The sequence below is a fragment of the Schistocerca piceifrons genome, chromosome X (genome assembly GCF_021461385.2).
Source record: "Schistocerca piceifrons isolate TAMUIC-IGC-003096 chromosome X, iqSchPice1.1, whole genome shotgun sequence".
NCBI classification, from domain to species: Eukaryota; Metazoa; Arthropoda; class Insecta; order Orthoptera; family Acrididae; genus Schistocerca; species Schistocerca piceifrons.
The window spans coordinates 291,884,894-291,904,689 of NC_060149.1; the positions used below are offsets into that span (position 1 = coordinate 291,884,894).

Sequence of the window (19,796 nt, forward strand, 5' to 3'; positions counted from 1 at the left end):
TATATACTATTTTAAGTATTCATTTTGTCTATGTTTTATTATCAATTATTTACCAAGGCAATCCCCTAGTTTTGCCAGCACCAGTAATTTAGTGTTTGTGTCAATGAGCCTAATGTTTCCATGTGTTAATTTGTTGCCAGAGTTATGAAGATAGCTATTTATTTTGTGTGATTTCAATTATGCCAGAGTAGGTTCCCAAGTATTGCCCATTATTTAAGTGTTTACTAATAATGTTCTAGATAAGAAACTATTTTGGAAGAGTAACTTAAGATTTAATCATGCTTTATTTAATTTATGTTTGAATGCTTATTTGGAGGGACATGACACATGCCTCCCTACTGTAGGTAATGTAAACAGAATAAATAACTCCCACAGGTCAAAAGGTTTAGGCCGTACATCTTGTTCGTTAGATAAACCAGCGGGCAATCAATCCCCTCCGGCTCTTGTGTCAAGTTACTATGTTCCCCTCTTGATGTTCATTGAATAATGAAGGCACCCTCTGCAATTTTCCACCTGAAAGTTCATTCATGGTTCCTTTGTCAACTAAATTACCTGTTCTATCTAATATATCGAATGATCACCTTTTAACGTTAATCGATGTCCTTTTAAAATGAGAGAGAGGATAAATTTCTTACGATTACCTTTTAGCACATTTAAGTGAATGGCAGTCAGCCACTAATCTACATACAACTATTATACCAAGTGTTACAGTAACCCCGGTCACTGCTATTTTTATTATTGTACTGATATGGCTATTGTATAAAAAGGGATCTTGCAAATGGTTATGACCGTCCCCTCCAATAGTTCCAGAGCCCCAGCCTTCTGGCGAATATTGCCCACAATTCGAAAGAGAAGCCTATCAAGGCATGTGCCATCCTTTAGTTTTAAGAGTTCAACTGTGTTATTAACTAATGTGAAAACTGGTGTGCCGAGGATAACGCAGCGCGCTGTGTCACACACTCAGCCTTGCCTGTAACTTCAGTGGTGATACGTATATGCTTTTAAATTCATTTAAGAAACAAAGGCTCCTGATTCAGACTATTACCTTTCAATGTGTTTTATTCACACTTGTTAACTGATGTAATTTTGTTCTGATGTTTTACAATATTTATTCCTTGTACTTGTGTAAACACAATATTCTTGAAGTGTGTAACACCCTTTGTGACCCCCTAAGAGGTCTTCAAAGTCTCTACACCCATCCGTAGTTTAATACCCCTGCCGTCTTTCGTGGGAACCTTTAACAATCAAAGAATGTCATTTTCTTTTTGCAAACTAAAATTTCCAACATTTAAATAACAATCGCGTTGAGCGAAATCACATACTTTTCCGCACCCACAGAAGGGGGAGGAGTGTAAGGTTGAGCCAGATAGTAGGGGAGTCTATCTTTATTTTCTTTCAAAAGGTTTATTTCATTTTCTTGTAATGGTCAAGTATTAGCCAGTAGCTCCAGCCGCCTGTAATTTTCTCGTCCCATGGTCTGGCGGCAGCAAGTCAGCACCGAGGTGGGCAATCTCAATCACACGCCTCCCACGTGTGCTGACGAAGTAACGCCGCTTAGACAAAGCTGATCAGGCCACGCTTCGGAACTTTCCATGCAACCCCCATGGTTTTCTCGGCTCCAGGCCAATCAGGGCAGAGGAAATCTTGTGGCTGTGCTAGAGGTACCCTGTCACCCGTCGGCCAAAAATGCTTTCTCTGCCGCGTGCCTGGTGACTGTGAACATCATCCTCTCTTCCTGGTACTGTGGTGCTGAGGACTTCGTTTCTCTAGCTGCCACGCCATTCAGACTTGCCCGAATGGCAGCCACCACTTTTCTTTTTTGCCAGTCTTGTGCCAGTTGTCAAGACATATCTACACTACTGGCCATTAAAATTGCTACACCACGAAGAAATGCAGATGATAAATAGGCATTCATTGGACGAATATATTATACTAGAACTGACATGAGATTACATTTTCACACAATTTGGGTGCATAGATCCTGAGAAATCAGTACCCAGAACAACCACCTTTGGCCGTAATAATGGCCTTGATGCGCCTGGGCATTGAGTCAAACAGAGTTTGGATGGTGTGTACCAGTACTTGCTGCCTATACAGCTTCAACATGATACCACAGTTCATCAAGAGTAGTGACTGGCGTACTGTGATGAGACAGTTGCTTGGCCACCATTGACCAGATGTTTTCAATTGGTGAGAAATCTGGAGAATGTGCTGGCCAGGGCACCATCGAACGTTTTCTGTACCCAGAAAGGCCCGTACAGGACCTGCAACATGTGGTCGTGCATTATCCTGCTGAAATGTAGGGTTTCGCAGGGATCAAATGAAGGATAGAGCCACAGGTCGTAACACATCTGAAATGTAACGTCCACTGTTCAAAGTGCTGTCAATGCAAACAAGAGGTGTAACCAATGGCACCCCATACCATCACGCCGGGCAATATGCCAGTATGGTGATGTTGAATACACACTTCCAATGTGCGTTCACCGTGATGTCACCAAACACAGATGTGACCATCACGATGCTGTAAATAGAACTTTGATTCATCCGAGAAAAATGACGTTTTGCCATTCGTGCACCTACATTAATCGTTGAGTACACCATTGCAAGCGCTCCTGTCTGCGATGCAGCGTCAAGGGTAACCGCAGCCAACGTCTCCGAGCTGATAGTCCATGCTGCTGCAAACGTCGTCGAACTGTTCGTGCTGATGGTTGTTGTCCTGCAAACGTGCCCATCTGTTGACTCAGGGATCGAGACTTGGCTGCACGATCCGTTACAGCCATGCAGATAAGATGCCTGTCATCTCAACTGCTAGTGATACGAGGCCATTGGGATCCAGCACGATGTTCCATATTACCCTTCTGACCACACCGATTCCATATTCTGCTAACAGTCATTGGATCTCGACCAACGCGAGCAGCAATGTCGCGATACGATAAACTGCAATCGCAATAGGCTACAACACGACCTTTATCAAAGTAGGAAACATGATGGTACACATTTCTCCTCCTTACACGAGGCATCACAACAACATTTCACCTGGCAACGCCGGTCAACTGCTGTTTGTGTATGAGAAATTGGTTGGAAACTTTCCTCATGTCAGCACGTTTTAGGTGTCACCACCGATGCCAACCTTGTGTGAATGCTCTGAAAAGCTAATCATTTGCATATCACAGCATCTTCTTCCTGTCGGTTAAATTTTGCGTCTGTAGCACGTCATCTTCGTGGTGTAGCAATTTTAATGGGCAGTAGTGTAGATATAATGGAGCACCAGATTATGGACAAAAGCTCACAATGTATAGTGCAATGTGTCTATAACAAAAACCAACTTTTAAAAAAAAGATTGTATACAGATCACAAATTTATAGAACTACTGTAAATAAACTGAAAAAATGTTGCACACTGTAGTTTGCATACCACAGCCCTACTGCTAACTGGTGAATTCTCTTCTTGGAGAGAGAATGCATATGTCATCATCATCATCATCATCATCATCATCATCATCATCATCATCATATTTAAATGTGGTTCGACTTACATCACGCCATCTGAGTGATTAGAATGAAGTTGGGAGGAGCCAATTGGTAGATATCACCATGCATCCTTTTATCCTGCAATCTAAGTCACTTTCCCTCCTATATACATATGGTACACTACCTTGACTGTGAAATCATGAATTGCATGGGTAGAGCTCACTGTCATATCCTGATTAAAAGCTTAGACAGGTGGTGCATCTGCTAACACATTTTCCTGAATTTCCATCCACCACACTACCCAGCACAATACAACCCCCCCCCCTCCCCCTCTGTCTTCTGTCTTTGTAGAAGGAGAAAGTCACTGTGAATATCTAGGATCTGCTTCACTCCTATGTACATGTATGGAACATAAAATTTTAAACTTCTCCGGTATTCCATAAAATTTCGGGTGAACTGCCGGGTGTCAATAACCTGCTGCCACATGTATGTACCTGAAGATGACCAGAAGAATGTGTGCTGAACTATTGTGGCAGCAAGTTACTGACATCAAGCAGCTTGCCTGAAATTTAAGGGAACACTGCATAGAATAGTTTGAGACTGCAATGACTCAGAGAAAATAAAGAACCCTTATGAAGGACTACTTCTTGTGTACAGTGCTGTCTTCTAAGCAAATTTAGTTCTCCACCAAAGACGGTGCGTGCATTTCATGTGTGTACCTTGACAGAAAATAAAAACAGCAGTCTTCTGCTTTTATCCATAGGTATAGACTATATAATTGCAAAGGTTAATACAAATTAAAAAGACAAATTCAAAACTACCTGTTGGAGTACGATATTATTTTTTATTTCAATTAATATAAAATTACTCAGCCATAGTGCCATGCAAGGCATCCAACAACCAACAGTGTAACACACTGGTGGTTGTAGGACAGATAAAATGTCATTATGAACAACATATCATGAAGGCAAGTGGCAGTTCAACAGCCTCAACCAGAGGCTGAGTATAGCACTGGCCCTATACGAGTGTTGTCAGCCTAATATCCTCAGAGTGAGCAGCATCATGGCAGACTTTTCTAGCTCACAGACAGCAGTTTGCAAACAGCCATTGCACAGATGGCCAGGCCACACCTTACATGCAGTACTATGCTGGATGAGCATGATAGGGCAACCTAGGCCATAATACCTACATCTCATCACAGGCGAGCTGACAGGCATTTGCAGGTGCTTGTGCCCCCATGGGGCAAAGATGAAGCAGCTTGATCTACAGTCTGAAATCCTCACTGACAAGTTGGTCTTATGGACTGGCACTCTTCCAAAGTCTTCATACTCCAAGGATTTGGTAGTCAGTGTGCGGACATCAATTTCTTAAAGCAATACATCGCAATTGTCAAAAACGCTTCAAAAAATTTACTCTGGAAAATTCCACACACTGTTAAATATAAAACGTGTTGAGATTTTTAACAGAGCCATCCATAGCTATGTGCATTGCATTCTGGCCATGTTATCGTGAGGTGGTTGGGCTGATTGTCAGTAGATGCAATATCTTTTTTAACTTTTCTTTGAATGTTATATTATTAAAGTTCATCAACTTTTCTTTTTATTACAAAATTGTTATACAATAATCCCCAGCAGATTGAAAATTGTGTGCCACACCAGGACCTGAACCATGGGCATTTGCTTTCGTGGCCAAGTGCTCTACCAACTGAGCTACCCGAAAACAACTCATGATCCATCCTCACAGCTTAACTTCCATCAGTACCTCAACTCCTACCCTCCAAACTTCACAGAAGTTCTCCTATGAAACTCGCAGGACTAGCACTCCTGGTAGAAAGGATATTGTTGAGACATGCATTAGCAACAGCCTGGGGGTGGTTTCCAGAATGAATTTTTATGCTGCAGCAGAGTGTGCACCAATATGAAACGACCTGGCGAACTAAAACAGTGCGCTGGACTGGGACTCAAACCTGAGACTTTCACTTACTTCCTGGCAGAACACTTGTCCACAAAAGGCAAGGAACCCAGGTTAAAGTCATTGTTTGGCACACATTTTTATCTGTCAGGAAGGTTCATATCAGCACACACACTGCTGAGGAATGAAAATTCACTGTGAATACAATATTTGTTAATTAAGGAATCAGTGTAACACTTACTCCTAAAATTGAAGTGAAAAAGAAGTTGTGCCCACCACAATGTCTCCTCATGAGAAACACCATCATGCGTGCACTGACCAGTTGAGAAACCTCAGTGGCCTTGCAGAATTGTGTACAGATATTTTAAGATGTCAAAATGTAGAAATGTCTTGCCTTCGGATCTCTCATGTGTTGCAAGCAATTTAGTTTCTTTTCAAAGAATTAGCACAGAAAATTCACTAATATTTTGACAGTGTTTCTGTTACGCAGTTAGTTCAAACAAATTAGAAAATATTTTGTTGAGCCCAACCTACATAGGTAGGAATGATCATCAAAATAAAATAAGAGAAATCAGAGCTCGAACAGAAAGGTTTAGGTGTTCGTTCTTCCCGCGCGCTGTTCGAGAGTGGAACGGTAGAGAGATAGTATGATTGTGGTTCGATGAACCCTCTGCCAAGCACTTAAATGTGAATTGCAGAGTATTCATGTAGTGTAGATGTAGAAACATTGTAAGCAGAGTTAAACCTCAACAAAATAGTATCCTCTGGAGAGAATCTAAAAAAGTGCAAGAACCTGAAAATTTTTTATGAGTAAAGAGAAATGCATGACACACTAGCAAGTAAATTGTTTCACCAAAGGCAAGTACTTTTAAAACAGAATCATGAGGGATTAATTTGTTTGTAAACATTCTGCAACTACATAATCAAGCTGGTAACTAAAATCAAGTGGAAAGAAGAACCTAACAATGACGACGGAAAATCCCAATACCAAGGTGTCTCCAAATATTATATCTTCTGGTAGTTTTTTGCACTTTCATAGGGTCAAAAACAATGTTCAATAAGTGATGTCTACACGGAAAGCCCTACTGTACAGCTGCTTATATGAGGTATGACCAAAAAGTAATGGGAATTTTTGTTTTTCTTGAAGCATCTTTATTTATTTATCAACATCAACTTTGTCCCCTTCATATATAATACACATGTGCCAGCTTTTTTCCAATCTTGGAAGCACTTCTGGAACTTACTTTTCATTACGGTGTTCAGCTCCTTTAGGAATTCTGTTTTCATTTCATCAGTGGTGGCAAAACAATGTCTTTTCATAGTTCTCTTCAGCGTTAGGAATAGAAAGAAATTGCAGGGGGCCATGTTCAGCAAATACAGTGGCCGGACCAACATAACAGTTTTATATTATCAAAGTTCATCAACTTTTCTTTTTATTACAAAATTATAATTTCCCAGCTGATTAAAGCTGTGTGCCACACCAGGTCCTGAACCATGGGCCTTTGCCTTTTGTGGCCAAGTGCTCTACCAACTGAGCTACCCAAAAAATCACGAACAAGCATTGAGGTGTCAGTGGGGGCATTATTGTGATGCAATTTCCCTTAGTGGTTTTGCCACAATTCTGGTTTTTCTTTGGATTGCTTCACGCAAATGGCACATAACTTCTAAGTAGTATTTTTTTATGACTATATGCAGGAACTCATGATCATGATGCACTATCCCATTGTAATCAAAGGAAACAGTGAGAAGAATCTTCAAATGTGATCGAAGTGGTCAAATTTTTTGGTATTGGTTCTTCAGGCAGTTTCCATTGGGACGGCTGGGCCTTGGTTTCAACGTCATACCCATATACCCATGTTTTGTCACCTGTTATAACCGCCTTTAGAATTTCTGGATCACCAACGACTTCATTTAGCAATTCCCAAGCAATGTCTCCACAATGTTGTTTTTGGTCAAAGTTCAACAATTTCGAAAAAAACTTCACTGCCACACGTTTCATGCCCAAAACATCCAAAAATACTGCTTGGCATGAGCCAAAAAATATGCTCACATCATCAGCAATATCTCTGATGGTGATTCAGTTATTTTCCAGAACAGTTTTCTTTACTACTTCCACATTTTCATCAGTAACTGGTGTGCTAGAGCATCCAGGATGTGTCTTCAACATCTTCTCCCCCTCTTTGAAATGTTTGTATCACTTGTAAACTCTCATCTTACTAATAGTAAATTAGCCAAACACCACCGTCAACACTTCAAATACAGTGCTGCACTTTATTCCATTTTCCAAGCAAAATTTAAAGCAAATTCTTTGGTCCATCTTTTTAGTACATAAAATTCACTGAGCACTCTAAAAGATGTATAACCTTTTCGACTGTCAACAATAAACCAAACATTCCAAACAGCTGAAAATGCAAGCACACATAAGAAACATGTGTACAAACTATATATAAAAATGTTTTGAAAATCAGATGTATAAAGCCTGTAAAGAATTTCCATTTCTTTTTTATCACACTTCCTATGTGGGAAGGAGTAGTGGTAGATATCTACTAAATTACAGTGGCAGCAACTTAGAGGCATTCTGATCCAATAAACTTAAACAATGCACAGTATGGCTGTACACCCAAGGGGTTTTCCACTCAATGGGCTTTCTAATACAGCTTTTTACTGTGACAGTAAAGTGCTACAGAAGCATAGTAAAGTAGCTACACCATAGTAAAGTAGCTACACAACCATAGTAAAGTAGCTACACAACCACAGTAAAGTATCTACACAAGCATATACACCCTTACCCTGGTTAACATTTAATTTGGGAACATATACTGTCAGATTAATCTGTTTAACACGTATGAAGCTGGTAGGTTAGGATAGGATAGGTTAGGTTAGGTTATGTTAGGTTATGTTCACATGACACTCATCTTTGTTTCCCCAAACTTTTTGTAAATTTCCTGTCCCAGAAAGCTGTTCCACATGAACACCATTACTGAAGGTCACAATACTGCATAGCTGTATAGTGAGTGCATATTTCACTTTTTGTACGGAAAAGACAGAAATATATGTTTAAGCAATGTGTGCCTTAACACACAGTTGCTTTACTGATTTGAAAGTGTAATGTATTTATAAACTGAGTGTCACTCAAATAGTTTTCAGACTGCTTTTTTTTTTATTAAAATAGACAGCTTACAACACACAACTTGTGTTCTATGACAGAAATATTAAATTCAGAATTGCATAACAGCAAAATAACCTCCCATCTTACAGTTGCACAATTAATTTACCTGTTTCTGGCCTAACTGCACTGCAATTACTGAAGAACTCTTCACAGGTTACAAACATTTTTAAAATTAAATGTTTGCACGGACAGCAGAGTCCACATTGCAAACACCTGTTGTCAAAATCAGAAGTTTGAGGAAGTGATATAAGTGTACCCACTCCAATTTTATTTGAAGGAATTTTCAGTAGAATGGTCCAGAATAATAGTTAAATACCAGAGATATATGAATTACATAATGGGAAATTAATTCACACAGAAACAGTATGTCATAATTATGGAATCTTACGTGGAACAATAGGCAAATCTAAGTCCCCAGCAGGCACAAATGATCAGTCAGAGCTGATCAGCCACAAAGTGATTTATCTTGAGGATGCAAATTTTTTTTATGGCAGTATCTTCTTTATAGCTTGGTTTATTTGAGGTGGGGACCAACCAGCAAGGTCACCGGTCCAACTTTATTGCACTTACGCTTCATTATACTTCTACCATTTCTTTATAGTTTTTTGTCTTTTCTAATATCACTAAGGAGGCATTAAAACACTTGTTAAATTGTACTGAGTGAAGGAAGTGGTTCTCTCCTTACCACAGATTTTGCTAAAGAACATGATTATGTATCACGATAGCTTCAATAATTGTAATTTCAAGACTAAATGAACACCATTTTCCTATTTAATAGCATATTTCAACCAGAAATTTGGTGTTTTTTGCAAGTTAAAATTTTTATACCAATGTAGGCATAATTTTCAATAAGCTACCAATGATGCTTGTTTGACTGTTACTCATAACAGAAAACTCACAAAAATTGCTGACACGTCTTCTGTGACTTTCACAATGTGTGACCCCAATTTCTCTCATTTGCTTACATTAACACTCCATTAGATGTTTCTATTAGTCACCCCCAGATAATAAAAATCTAATGTAACACATTCCACTGACGTATGTGGAGACACGTGATCATAGAAAGAACTAAAGTTATTGATGGCATTTTTCAAAACCGAATTTCACGACTTCTGAGCTCTACTTTATAAGAAGCAGAAAATTGAAACATGCCCCCCCCCCCACCCCACCCCCCACAGGGCAGAGGGGGAGGGAGATGGGGGTGGAGAGAGAGAGGGAGAGGGAGAGGGAGAGGGAGAGGGAGAGGGAGAGGGAGAGGGAGAGGGAGAGGGAGAGGGAGAGGGAGAGAGAGAGAGAGAGAGAGAGAGAGAGAGAGAGAGAGAGAGAGAGAGGGGCAGTTCACTCTACTAACAAACCAATGAGCACAATTTGCGTTGCAGCTTTTAAACTCACCTTTCAAGCAATCGTTGTAGGGCAATATTATCATCTTCTCTTAGAATTTGAGGTTCACTGGCTGCTGGACCCTATAAAAACACCACCAACACAATTTCAATAACAATTTGTGATTAATAAATCAGCTGATTTAAATGTATAACTTAAAAATATGGTGACTCACATTCCTAGTGGATAAATAACAGAGGGAAGATTAGAGTTCGATGAAACACCAAAACCAAAGGTCATCTGATACTGACCACAAGCTCAAATTGCACAAAGATAGAGAAGGAAAAATGTCATGACATTTTCAAAGTATCCATCCATATATTTTCTGACCAATGATGAAATATGTGTTAGATGTGATTGTACTCTGATATATGCCACATAATACAACAACTTACATCTTGTTTCAACAAGCATGAACACTTCATAATGACATTTAAGCCTTTAAACTAATTGTGATTAAGATATTAAAGAGTACTGTGGCAATATTATTTCCTGAAATCCAGACATTTGTTTTAAAGGATTAAGGAGACTCACAGAAAATGTAAATCTGGATGGTCAAACAAGGGGCATTAAACCCACTCATTCCAAATGCTAGTGCATTGTCTTAATCACTGCTCTAGATAGACCGTCAGTGACAGAGCACCCCGTGTTCCTGAAGCTAAGAAGGCAAGTACACCATGTGTTTGTTGTATATTTTTTACGAGCTTCCAGCAGGAGTGACTTATTTATTTACAGGTACCTGTGTAGTTACTAGATTATTTTTGTAATTTCTTGCGCGTTCGAGTGCCTACTAGGCACAAGCTTTTATTTTAATAACAGTGTAGCGTACTGTGCCGCCGTTGCTACTGACCCTTATATTGACCCTCAGATCGAACAGGCTTTTGTTTGTTTTGGTTAGGGTATCTCTGTGTCATTTAGACCATTAGTGAGAGAGCACTTCGAATTCCTGCTGCTAATAAGCCAAGTACATCGTTCATTTGTTGTATATTTTTACAAGCTTCAAACGAGAGCACCTGCAGTAATGGATAAACACTGTGATTGCTGTGTACAGATGCGAGCTGAGTTGGTGACCCTTCGCTCACAGCTTGAGGCTGCTGCCAAGGGGATCATTGTGGGCGGTCAGATGCGGGGATGTGAGAGACGTCGAGCACGTCCCATGTGTCACCCGATCAGTTCACTGCTGTGGCCGCCCCAGGTACTGCCTGCACTGAGGTTGACCCCTCACCTGTGGTCGAGTGGAATATTATTCCAAAGTCTGGCAGGCACCAAAAAACTTTCTGAGGGGCCAATCGCATGGTCTCCCCGGTTCGTTTGACGAACAGGTTTCGCGCGTTATCTGAGGCTGACAATATCTCTGAGCTGGATGCAGTCGTTCACCCTGTTCCAGAGGAAGCTTCTCGACTCGCAAGGTCTGGGCGTTCACAGAGGGTGGGTTTGCTGGCAGTTTGGAGCTCCAACGTTAGGCAGGTAATAGGGCCCCTTAGGAACATGGCTACCAAGGAGGGGAAGGAAGCCAGTGTGCACTCCTTGTGCATACCAGGCGGTTTCAGTCCGGATGTGGAAAAGCTGCTTCCGAATGCCGTGAAGAGTACAGGGTGCAGCCAGCTGCTGGTGGTGGTGGCTCATGTCAGTACCAATGGAACATGTCGCTTTAGATCAGAGGAGATTCTTTCCGGTTTTGGGCGGCTAGCGGAAATGGTAAAGACTGCCAGTTTTGCTCGAGATATTAAGGTGGAGCTCACCACCCACAGCATTGTCGACAGAACCAACTGTGTTCCTTTAGTGCAGAGCTGAGTGGAGGGTCTGAATCAGAGGCTCAGGCAGTTCTGTGACTATGTAGGCTGCAGATTCCTTGACTTGCGCCATCGAGGTGGTTGGATTCCGGATTCTGCTTAATAGGTCAGGAGTTCACTACACACAGGAATCGGCTACACGGGTAGCGGGGGCTGTGTGCAACGGACTGGTCAGTTTTTTAGGTTGGAGAGCACCAGGGAACCACAGGAAGGGCGTCCGCCTAAAAGGGGGTAGGTAAAACACAGCAAGTTAGTTGTAGAAACGATCAGTATTATAGTTGTAAATTGTCATAGCTGTGTTGGGAAAGAACCAGAGCTCCAAACCCTAATAGAAAGCACTGAAACTCAAATAGTTATAGGTTTAGAGAGCTGGCTAAAGCCGGAAATAAGTTCAGCAGAAATTTTTTCTAATGATCTAACAGTGTTCAGGAAGGACAGATTAAATACAAATGGTGGTGGAATATTTATTGCTGTCAGAAGTATGAGGGTGAGTCAAATGAAAACCTTAAATTTGTAATAACAAATCGGAATTTCGCGCCGTTACCCTGTAAGTCGGTAAGTGTGCTACGAACAACGTGCAGAATGGCCCGTAGGTGGCAACATAGTGCAGATGCACACATACCATCGCAGTATCAGTATAAAGATGGATGTCCCATTTGCGACTTGCACCAGGGAAGAACAGTGTTCTGTTATTTGGTTTTTGTGTAGTGAAGGTGTGAAACCTATTGAAATTCATCAATGAATGAAGGTTCAGTACGGCGATGCATGTTAGTCACAGCAGCAAGTCTACGAATGGAGTAAGAAGTTCGCAAATGGTGTGACTTCAGTGGAAGATGCTCCTCGTGCAGGTCAGGCACAATGAGTTGTGACTCCACAAAACATTGCAGCAGTTGAAGCCACAGTGAAGGAAAACCGTCAAGTGACACTGAATGACATTGCAGCATGTTTACAGATTAGTCATGGGTCAGCACACCACACTGTGCATGATGTGCTCCAGTTTCACAAAGTGTCTGCAAGATGGGTGCTACGGCAGCTGACTCCTGAAATGAGAGAATGACGTGTTGATGCTTGTGAAGAACTTCTTCAGTGCTTTGAACGAGAAGGTTTGATGGCTTCCTTGAAAGAATCATTACTGGGGACGAAACCTGGGTTCACTTCCACAAACCGGAAATGAAGAGAGGAAGCAAGGAATGGTGCCATTCCTCATCAGCAAAACCAAAGTAGTTTCGAACAGAACCATCAGCAGGGACATTCTTTTGGGACAAAAAAGGGGTCATTTTGGAGCATTACATGCCTAGAGGGACCACAGTCACCAGTGCATCGTACACAGATCTCCTAAAAAATCATCTGCGGCGTGCAATCAAATCAAAGTGACGTAGATTGCTGTCAGCAGGCGTCCTTTTGCAACATGACAATGCAAGGCCCCACATTGCCCGTACAACAGTTGCAACAATCACAGACCTGCATTTTGAGTGTCTTCTTCATCCACCATACTTAGCAGACCTTGCCCCAAGTGATTTCCACATGTTTGGACCACTCAAAGACGTAATGGGAGGAAAGAAGTTCTGTTCTGATGAAGAGGTAAGCCACGCGGTGCATGAATGGTTGTGTGGACTACCAAAAGAATTTTTTTCTAAAGGAATTTATGCACTTTGTAAGTGCTGGAGGACTTGCACTGAGTGTGGGGGGGATTATGTTGAAAAGTGATACAGCTTTGTACCACTTCTGCACAATAAATAATATTTTTAAAAAATTTAAGGTTTTCATTTGACTCACCCTCGTAATTTGCCTTGTAGTGAAATTGAAGTATATAGTTCCTGTGAAGTAGTATGGGTAGAGGCTATACTTGATAATTGGACTAAATTATTAATTGTGTCATTTTACAGACCCCCTGACTCAGAAGATACAGTTGCTGAATGGTTCAAAGAAAACTTGAGTCTCATTTCAAATAGGTACCCCACACATACAATTATAGTCAGTGGTGACTTTAATCTACCCTCAATATGCTGGAGAAATTATACGTTTAAAGCCAGCAGCAGGCATAAAACGTCATCCGAAATTGTATTGCATGCTTTCTCAGAAAAGTTTTTTGAACAATTAGTTCATGAGCCCACTCAAAGCATAAATGGTTGCGAAAGCGTACTTGACCTGTTAGCAACAAATAATCCTGGACAAATAGTGAGTATCATGATGAATACAGGGATTAGTAACCACAAAGCAGTAGCTGCTAGGGTGAATACCATAGCTCCTACAACCATCAAAAAGAAAAACAATGCATATCTAGTTAAGAAAGCTGATACAAAAATCTCTTAACACCTTTTTAAGAAACAGTTTGCACTCCTTCAGATCTGATGATGTAAGCATAGAAAAGTTGTGGAATGATTTCAAAGAGACAGTATCGACAGCAATTGAGAGATATATACCACATAAATTAATAAGTGATGGTACTGATCCCCCATGGTACACAAAATGGGTCAGATCGCTGTTGCAGAAGCAGCGAAAAAAAGCATGCCAAATTTAAAAGAACGCAAAATCACCAAGATTGGCAAACTTTTGTAGAAGTTCGAAATATAGAGCGTGCTTCAATGTGAGATGCTTTCAGTAATTTCTGCAATGAAACTCTGTCTCGAAATGTGGCAGAAAATCCAAAGAGAGTCTGGTCATACATAAAGCACACCAGTGGCAAGACGCAATCAATACCTTCACTGCGCAATAACAATGGTGAAGTCACTGATGACAGTGCCACTAAAACAGAGCTATTAAACATGATTTTCCGAAACTCTTTCACCAAAGAAGACAAAGTAAATATTCCTGAACTTCAATCGAGAACAACTGCCAAGGTGAGAAACATAGAAATAGATACCCTCGGTGTCACAAAGCAGCTTAAATCACTTAATAAAAGCAAGACTTCCAGTCCAGATTGTATAGCAGTCAGGTTCCTCCCAGAGTATGCTGATGCAATAGCTCCATATCTGGCAATTACATACAACCACTCACTCACAGAGAGATATGTACCTAAAGACTGGAAAATTGCTGAAGTCACACCAATACTCAAACAGGGAAGTAGGAGTAATCCATTGAATTACAGGCTCATATCACTAACGTCGGTTTGTGGTACGGTTTTGGAACATGTACTGTATTCGAAAATTATGAAGTATTTCGAAGAAAACGATTTATTGACACATAGTCAGCACGCATTCAGAAAATATTGTTTTTGCGAAACACAACTAGCTCTACATACTTATGAAGTAATGAGTGCTATCGACAAGGGATGAGAAATTGATTCCATATTTTTAGATTTCCAGAAGGCTTTTGACACCTCACAAGTGTCTTCTAACCAAACTGTGTGCCTATGGAATATCGCCTCAGTTGTGCAACCGGATTCCTGATTTCCAGTCAGAAAGGTCACAAGTCGTAGTAATAGACGGAAAGTCGTAGTAATAGACGGAAAGTCAGTGAGTAAAATGGAAATAATATCCGGCGTTCCCCAAGACAGTGTTATAGGCTCTCTATTGTTCCTGATCTATATTAATGACATAGGAGACAATCTCAGGAGCCGCCTTAGTTTGTTTGCAGATGATGCCGTCCTTTACCATCTTGTAAAGTCATCAGATGACCAAAACAAATTGCAAAATGATTTAGATAATATATCTGTAAGGTGTGAAAAGTGGCAATTGACCCTGAATAAAGAAAATTGTGAAGTTATTCACATGAGTACTAAACAAATCCGCTAAATTTCGATTACTCGATAAGTCACACAAATCTGAAGGCTGTAAATTCAACTAAATACTTAGGAATTACAATTACAAATACCCTAAATTCAGAAGTCACACCCTAAATTGGAATGATCACATAGATAATGTTGTGGCTAGAGCCAACCAAAGACTGCGATTCATTGGCAGTACACCTAGAAAGTGCAACAGGTCTACTAAAAAGACTGCTTACACCACACTTGTCCGCCCTTTTCTGAAGTATTGCTGTGCGGTGTGCGATCCGCATCACGTGGAACTGACAGACGACATCAAAAAAGTACAAAGAAGGGCAGCTTGTTTTGTATTATCATGAAGTAGGGGAGATAGTGCCACAGACAAGACACGTGAATTGGAGTGGCAATCATTAAAACAAAGGCATTTTTTGTTGTGATGGGATCTTCTCATGAAATTTCAATCACCAGTTTTCTCCTCCAATTGCGAAAACGTTATGTTGGCAACTACCTACATAGGGAGAAACGATCATCATGATAAAATAAGAGAAATCAGGTCTCGCACAGAAAAATTTAAGTGCTCGTTTTTCCCGCATGCCATTCGAGAGTGAAACGGTAGAGAGACAGCTTGAAGGTCATTCACTGAACCCTCTGCCTGGCACTTCATTGTGAGTAGCAGAGTAAACACATAGATGTAGATACAGATGTATGTTGCTCAGTGGGATTAATAAATTCCGCATCTTTGTAGCTCCGTATCAAGAAACAGAAGTAACAGCAGCAACATAGGTTTACTCAACTGTATACTGTTCATTATAAATGAGTTCACATAGCATTGCCGATATGACATTTAGGTGAGTTGTTAACAACCTGAACCACCGGTGAAAACTAGTAACACACCAGCTGAGCTGCAGTTCCATTCTGTTTGTCACCATAGTGCTCTGCAAATTGTGATTGCTTGTATTTGTTACTAGACTGTTTTGAACTGTTACAGCAGTTTTCAGAGCTTTTTCTACACAGGTTAACAACTTATTTTTCTGCTGAAGATCTCATCATATTTCATCACTTCATAACAAAAGTTCTGTTATTCAAGTTGATTTCAGGTGACGAAACAGCTTGAGATTTCGTCCCTTGCTTGAAAGCAAATTGTTCAGTCTTCCTTAGTAATGTTTGTGCTTTCATTGTCAGTCGGTACAGCATCAAGGGACTACTACCTGTGATTACCAGTAATGATCACCTGAACATGGACACTGATATGACGAAAGCAGAAAATTGACGAGTTGAATATGACAATAAGATCAAAACAAATCTTACTTGGAATCGAACACTTCATGTTGTACAATATTTTAATACCTTTTTTGTGTACAGAATATTGCATATGTAAACAGTAACTCTACAAGGAACAGGAAGACAAATCACTACAAAAATGGGACAAACAATGAAAGCTAAGGACTTTATGAAAGAAACACCATATATGTATGATAGCATGTAGAGGATATCTGATACATTGGTGGAACAATTTAAAAAAAAATGCTGTTTAACTTATTTGAAATATTAATATTTCCTCATTGTCATTGAGTTAATTATCTGTTCTTGTTTCTTTGTTTCGTTTTAGAGTGCAAAAATATCTAGGGTCATACGTGCCCATGTCAGAACTGTAGAACACGAAGACAAAGCGAGGAGTTAAAATTGACTAAATGTTAATCCCAATTGACGGAAGAGAGGACAGCTAAAAACAGGGATGAGGAGAAAGGTCTATAACATACGCCATAGAGAAATGGAGGTCCTGAACTAATAATTAAATGGTCTTCGCCATGTTGATGTGATGGATAAAAAGTAAAATGCCATTGACTGGCCGCGCGTCATTCACTAAAATGGCCGAGATCACAGACGGTCAACACAAATGAGAGTGCAAGTGGTTAAAAAAAAGGGCATTCCGCCAGGAAATGGCGGAACATCAAAGGTTGAATGCAATGAGCACAAAGTGGTGGGAGAGCACCACTTAAGAAATGGTGGTGGCTAAAAAGACAGAGCCCAATACACAACCTAGCTAAAATGATCTCATAACAGCGAGAGGGCCAAGAGGTGGTCGTCCAAGCTACAGGACGAGGCTTAATAACCCAGAGCTTGTTCTCATGAAGGGAGGACCAGTGGTGATGCCAAATTGATACCACCTGCTGATAGATGGCAACAAAGAGATCGTTGGAGGGAATGGAAGAACTAGCGGGCTGAGGTACAAGGACTGCAGCCTTGGCAGCAGCGTCAGCAGCCTTGTTTCCTGTCAGATTGACGTGACCAGGAACCCACATAAACATCACAGTGGTTCCACCAAGAGTGAGCAAGTGACAGCTATCCTGGACCCATTGCACTTAGAGATGGACGATGTACAGCAGAGAGAGGCTTTGAAGGGAACTGAGAAAGTCGGAGCAGCTGATGCAAATGAAAAGCCTGTGTCACCAGATGTACTGCATGGCCTGATACAGGGTGAAGAGCTCTGCTGTAAATACTGAGCAGTGTTCTGGAAGCTGAGACCGAAAAATGTCAGCGACAATGACAAAGGCACACCCAACACCAAGGTCTGTCTGAGAAACATCTGTGTACACAAAGGTACTATCGCGAAGTTCCATGCGAAGGTCTTGAAACTGAAGGCGATAGAGTGAAGCTGGAGTAGTGTTCTTAGGACGCAAATGAAGGCCAAGGCGAACACAGGCCACCACATGAAGCCAAGATGGTGAAGGGTTCACACCAACCGTGAACGTTGCAGGTAGTGTGAAGTTAAGCTGCTGGAGTAAGAGCTGAAAGCCAACTCCAGGAGGCATAGGATGGGCGGCCACACATGGCAGATGAATGTCGTGCATATCTACTGAGGAGAAGTCATATCAGTAGGACCACGGTAGTTCGGCAGCTACTGCATACAGACTGTCAACTGAGCTAGTGTAAAAGGCACCAGTGGCCAAACGGATGCCACGATGGAGGACAGAATTGAGATGGCATAAGAGGGATGGATGTTCAGATGCATAAACAAAACAACCACAGTCTAGTTTCAAATCAACAATGGACAGGTACAAATGGAGGAGGGTGGCTCAATCTGCTCCCCAGGAAGTACCACTGAGGACACGTAGGATATTGAGGGATCCATACAGGGGGCTGTCAGACAAGACACATTGGGAGGGCCAAGAAAGTTTCCTATCGAGCATGAGCCACAGAAATTTCGTAGTTTCAACGAACAGAAGAGCAATGATGTAAAGACGGTGGAAGAAACCAATTGTGCCACCAGAAATTCATACAAAAAGTTTTGTCAGTGGAAAAACGAAAGCCATTGTTGATGCTCCACGAGTGAAGATGATCGAGACATCGGTGAAGATGCCATTCAATGAGACAAGTATATGGAGAACTGCAATAGATGGCAAAATTGTCAATGAAAAGGGAGCTGCAGATGCCAGGCAGGAGACTGGCCATAATAGGGATAAAGGCGAGAGCAAAGAGGATGACGCTCAGGTCGGAACACCGAGGCACACCATTTTCCTGGATAAAGGTGTCTGACAAGGCAGAATCCACATGTACCTCGAAAACTCAATCTTTTAAAAATTCCAGAAGGGAACAGGGCACGTGGCCATGGAAGTCCCATTTGTAGAGAATACTGAGGATACCAATCCTTTAGCAGGTGTCGGCTCTCTCCAAATCGAAAAACACAGCTACAGTGTGGGATTTATACAGAAAACCATTTATGATATGGTTTGACAAAGTGATAAGATGGTTAACTGCTGAATGGAGTGCTTGAAATTCACACTGGGCAGTGGTTAGTAAGTTGCGACACTCGAGCCACCATACCAGCCAGGCACGAATCATATGTTCCATCTCCTTGCAAACACAGCTGGTGAGAAAAATGGGGCGATAGCTAAAAGGTAGGTGTTTGTCCTTACCAGGCTTAGGTATGAGTATGACAGTGGCTTCATGTCAGCATCTGGGAAACTTGCCCTCTGCCCAAATGCGGTCATATGTATAAAGCAGAAAGTGCTTGCCCACAAGAAAATGACGTCGCAACATCTGAATGTGAACACCGTCTGGCCCTGGGGTGGAGCATTGGGATGAAGCGAGAGCACGATCTAGCTCTCTCATAGTATAGGCAACATTGTGGCACTCATGATTCTGAGAAGAGAAGGGTATTGCCCAAGTGTCCTCTGCTCATTTCCGATGGAGGAAGGCAGGATGATAGTGGGAGGAGCTCAAAATCCCTGCAAAATGGCAGCCCAAAGTGTTGGAGATAGCAATAGGGTCCATTATGACATTGTCTGTCACTGTCAGGTCAGAAATTGGGAAATGGATCTTGATCTCAGAGAGCCATCATAATTATCTGTTCTTGTTCAAACATA

General features: G+C 41.2%; 1 protein-coding gene across 1 annotated transcript in view; it reads right to left on the minus strand.

Moving 5' to 3' along the window:
* The window catches only part of LOC124722315, a 62,118-nt gene that overhangs the window by 42,023 nt on the left and 299 nt on the right, over positions 1-19,796 (minus strand). The window contains exon 2 of the mRNA XM_047247495.1: positions 9,943-10,013. Within this exon, the coding sequence (XP_047103451.1) occupies positions 9,943-10,013 (71 nt within the window). The remainder of the gene's footprint in view (positions 1-9,942; positions 10,014-19,796) is intronic.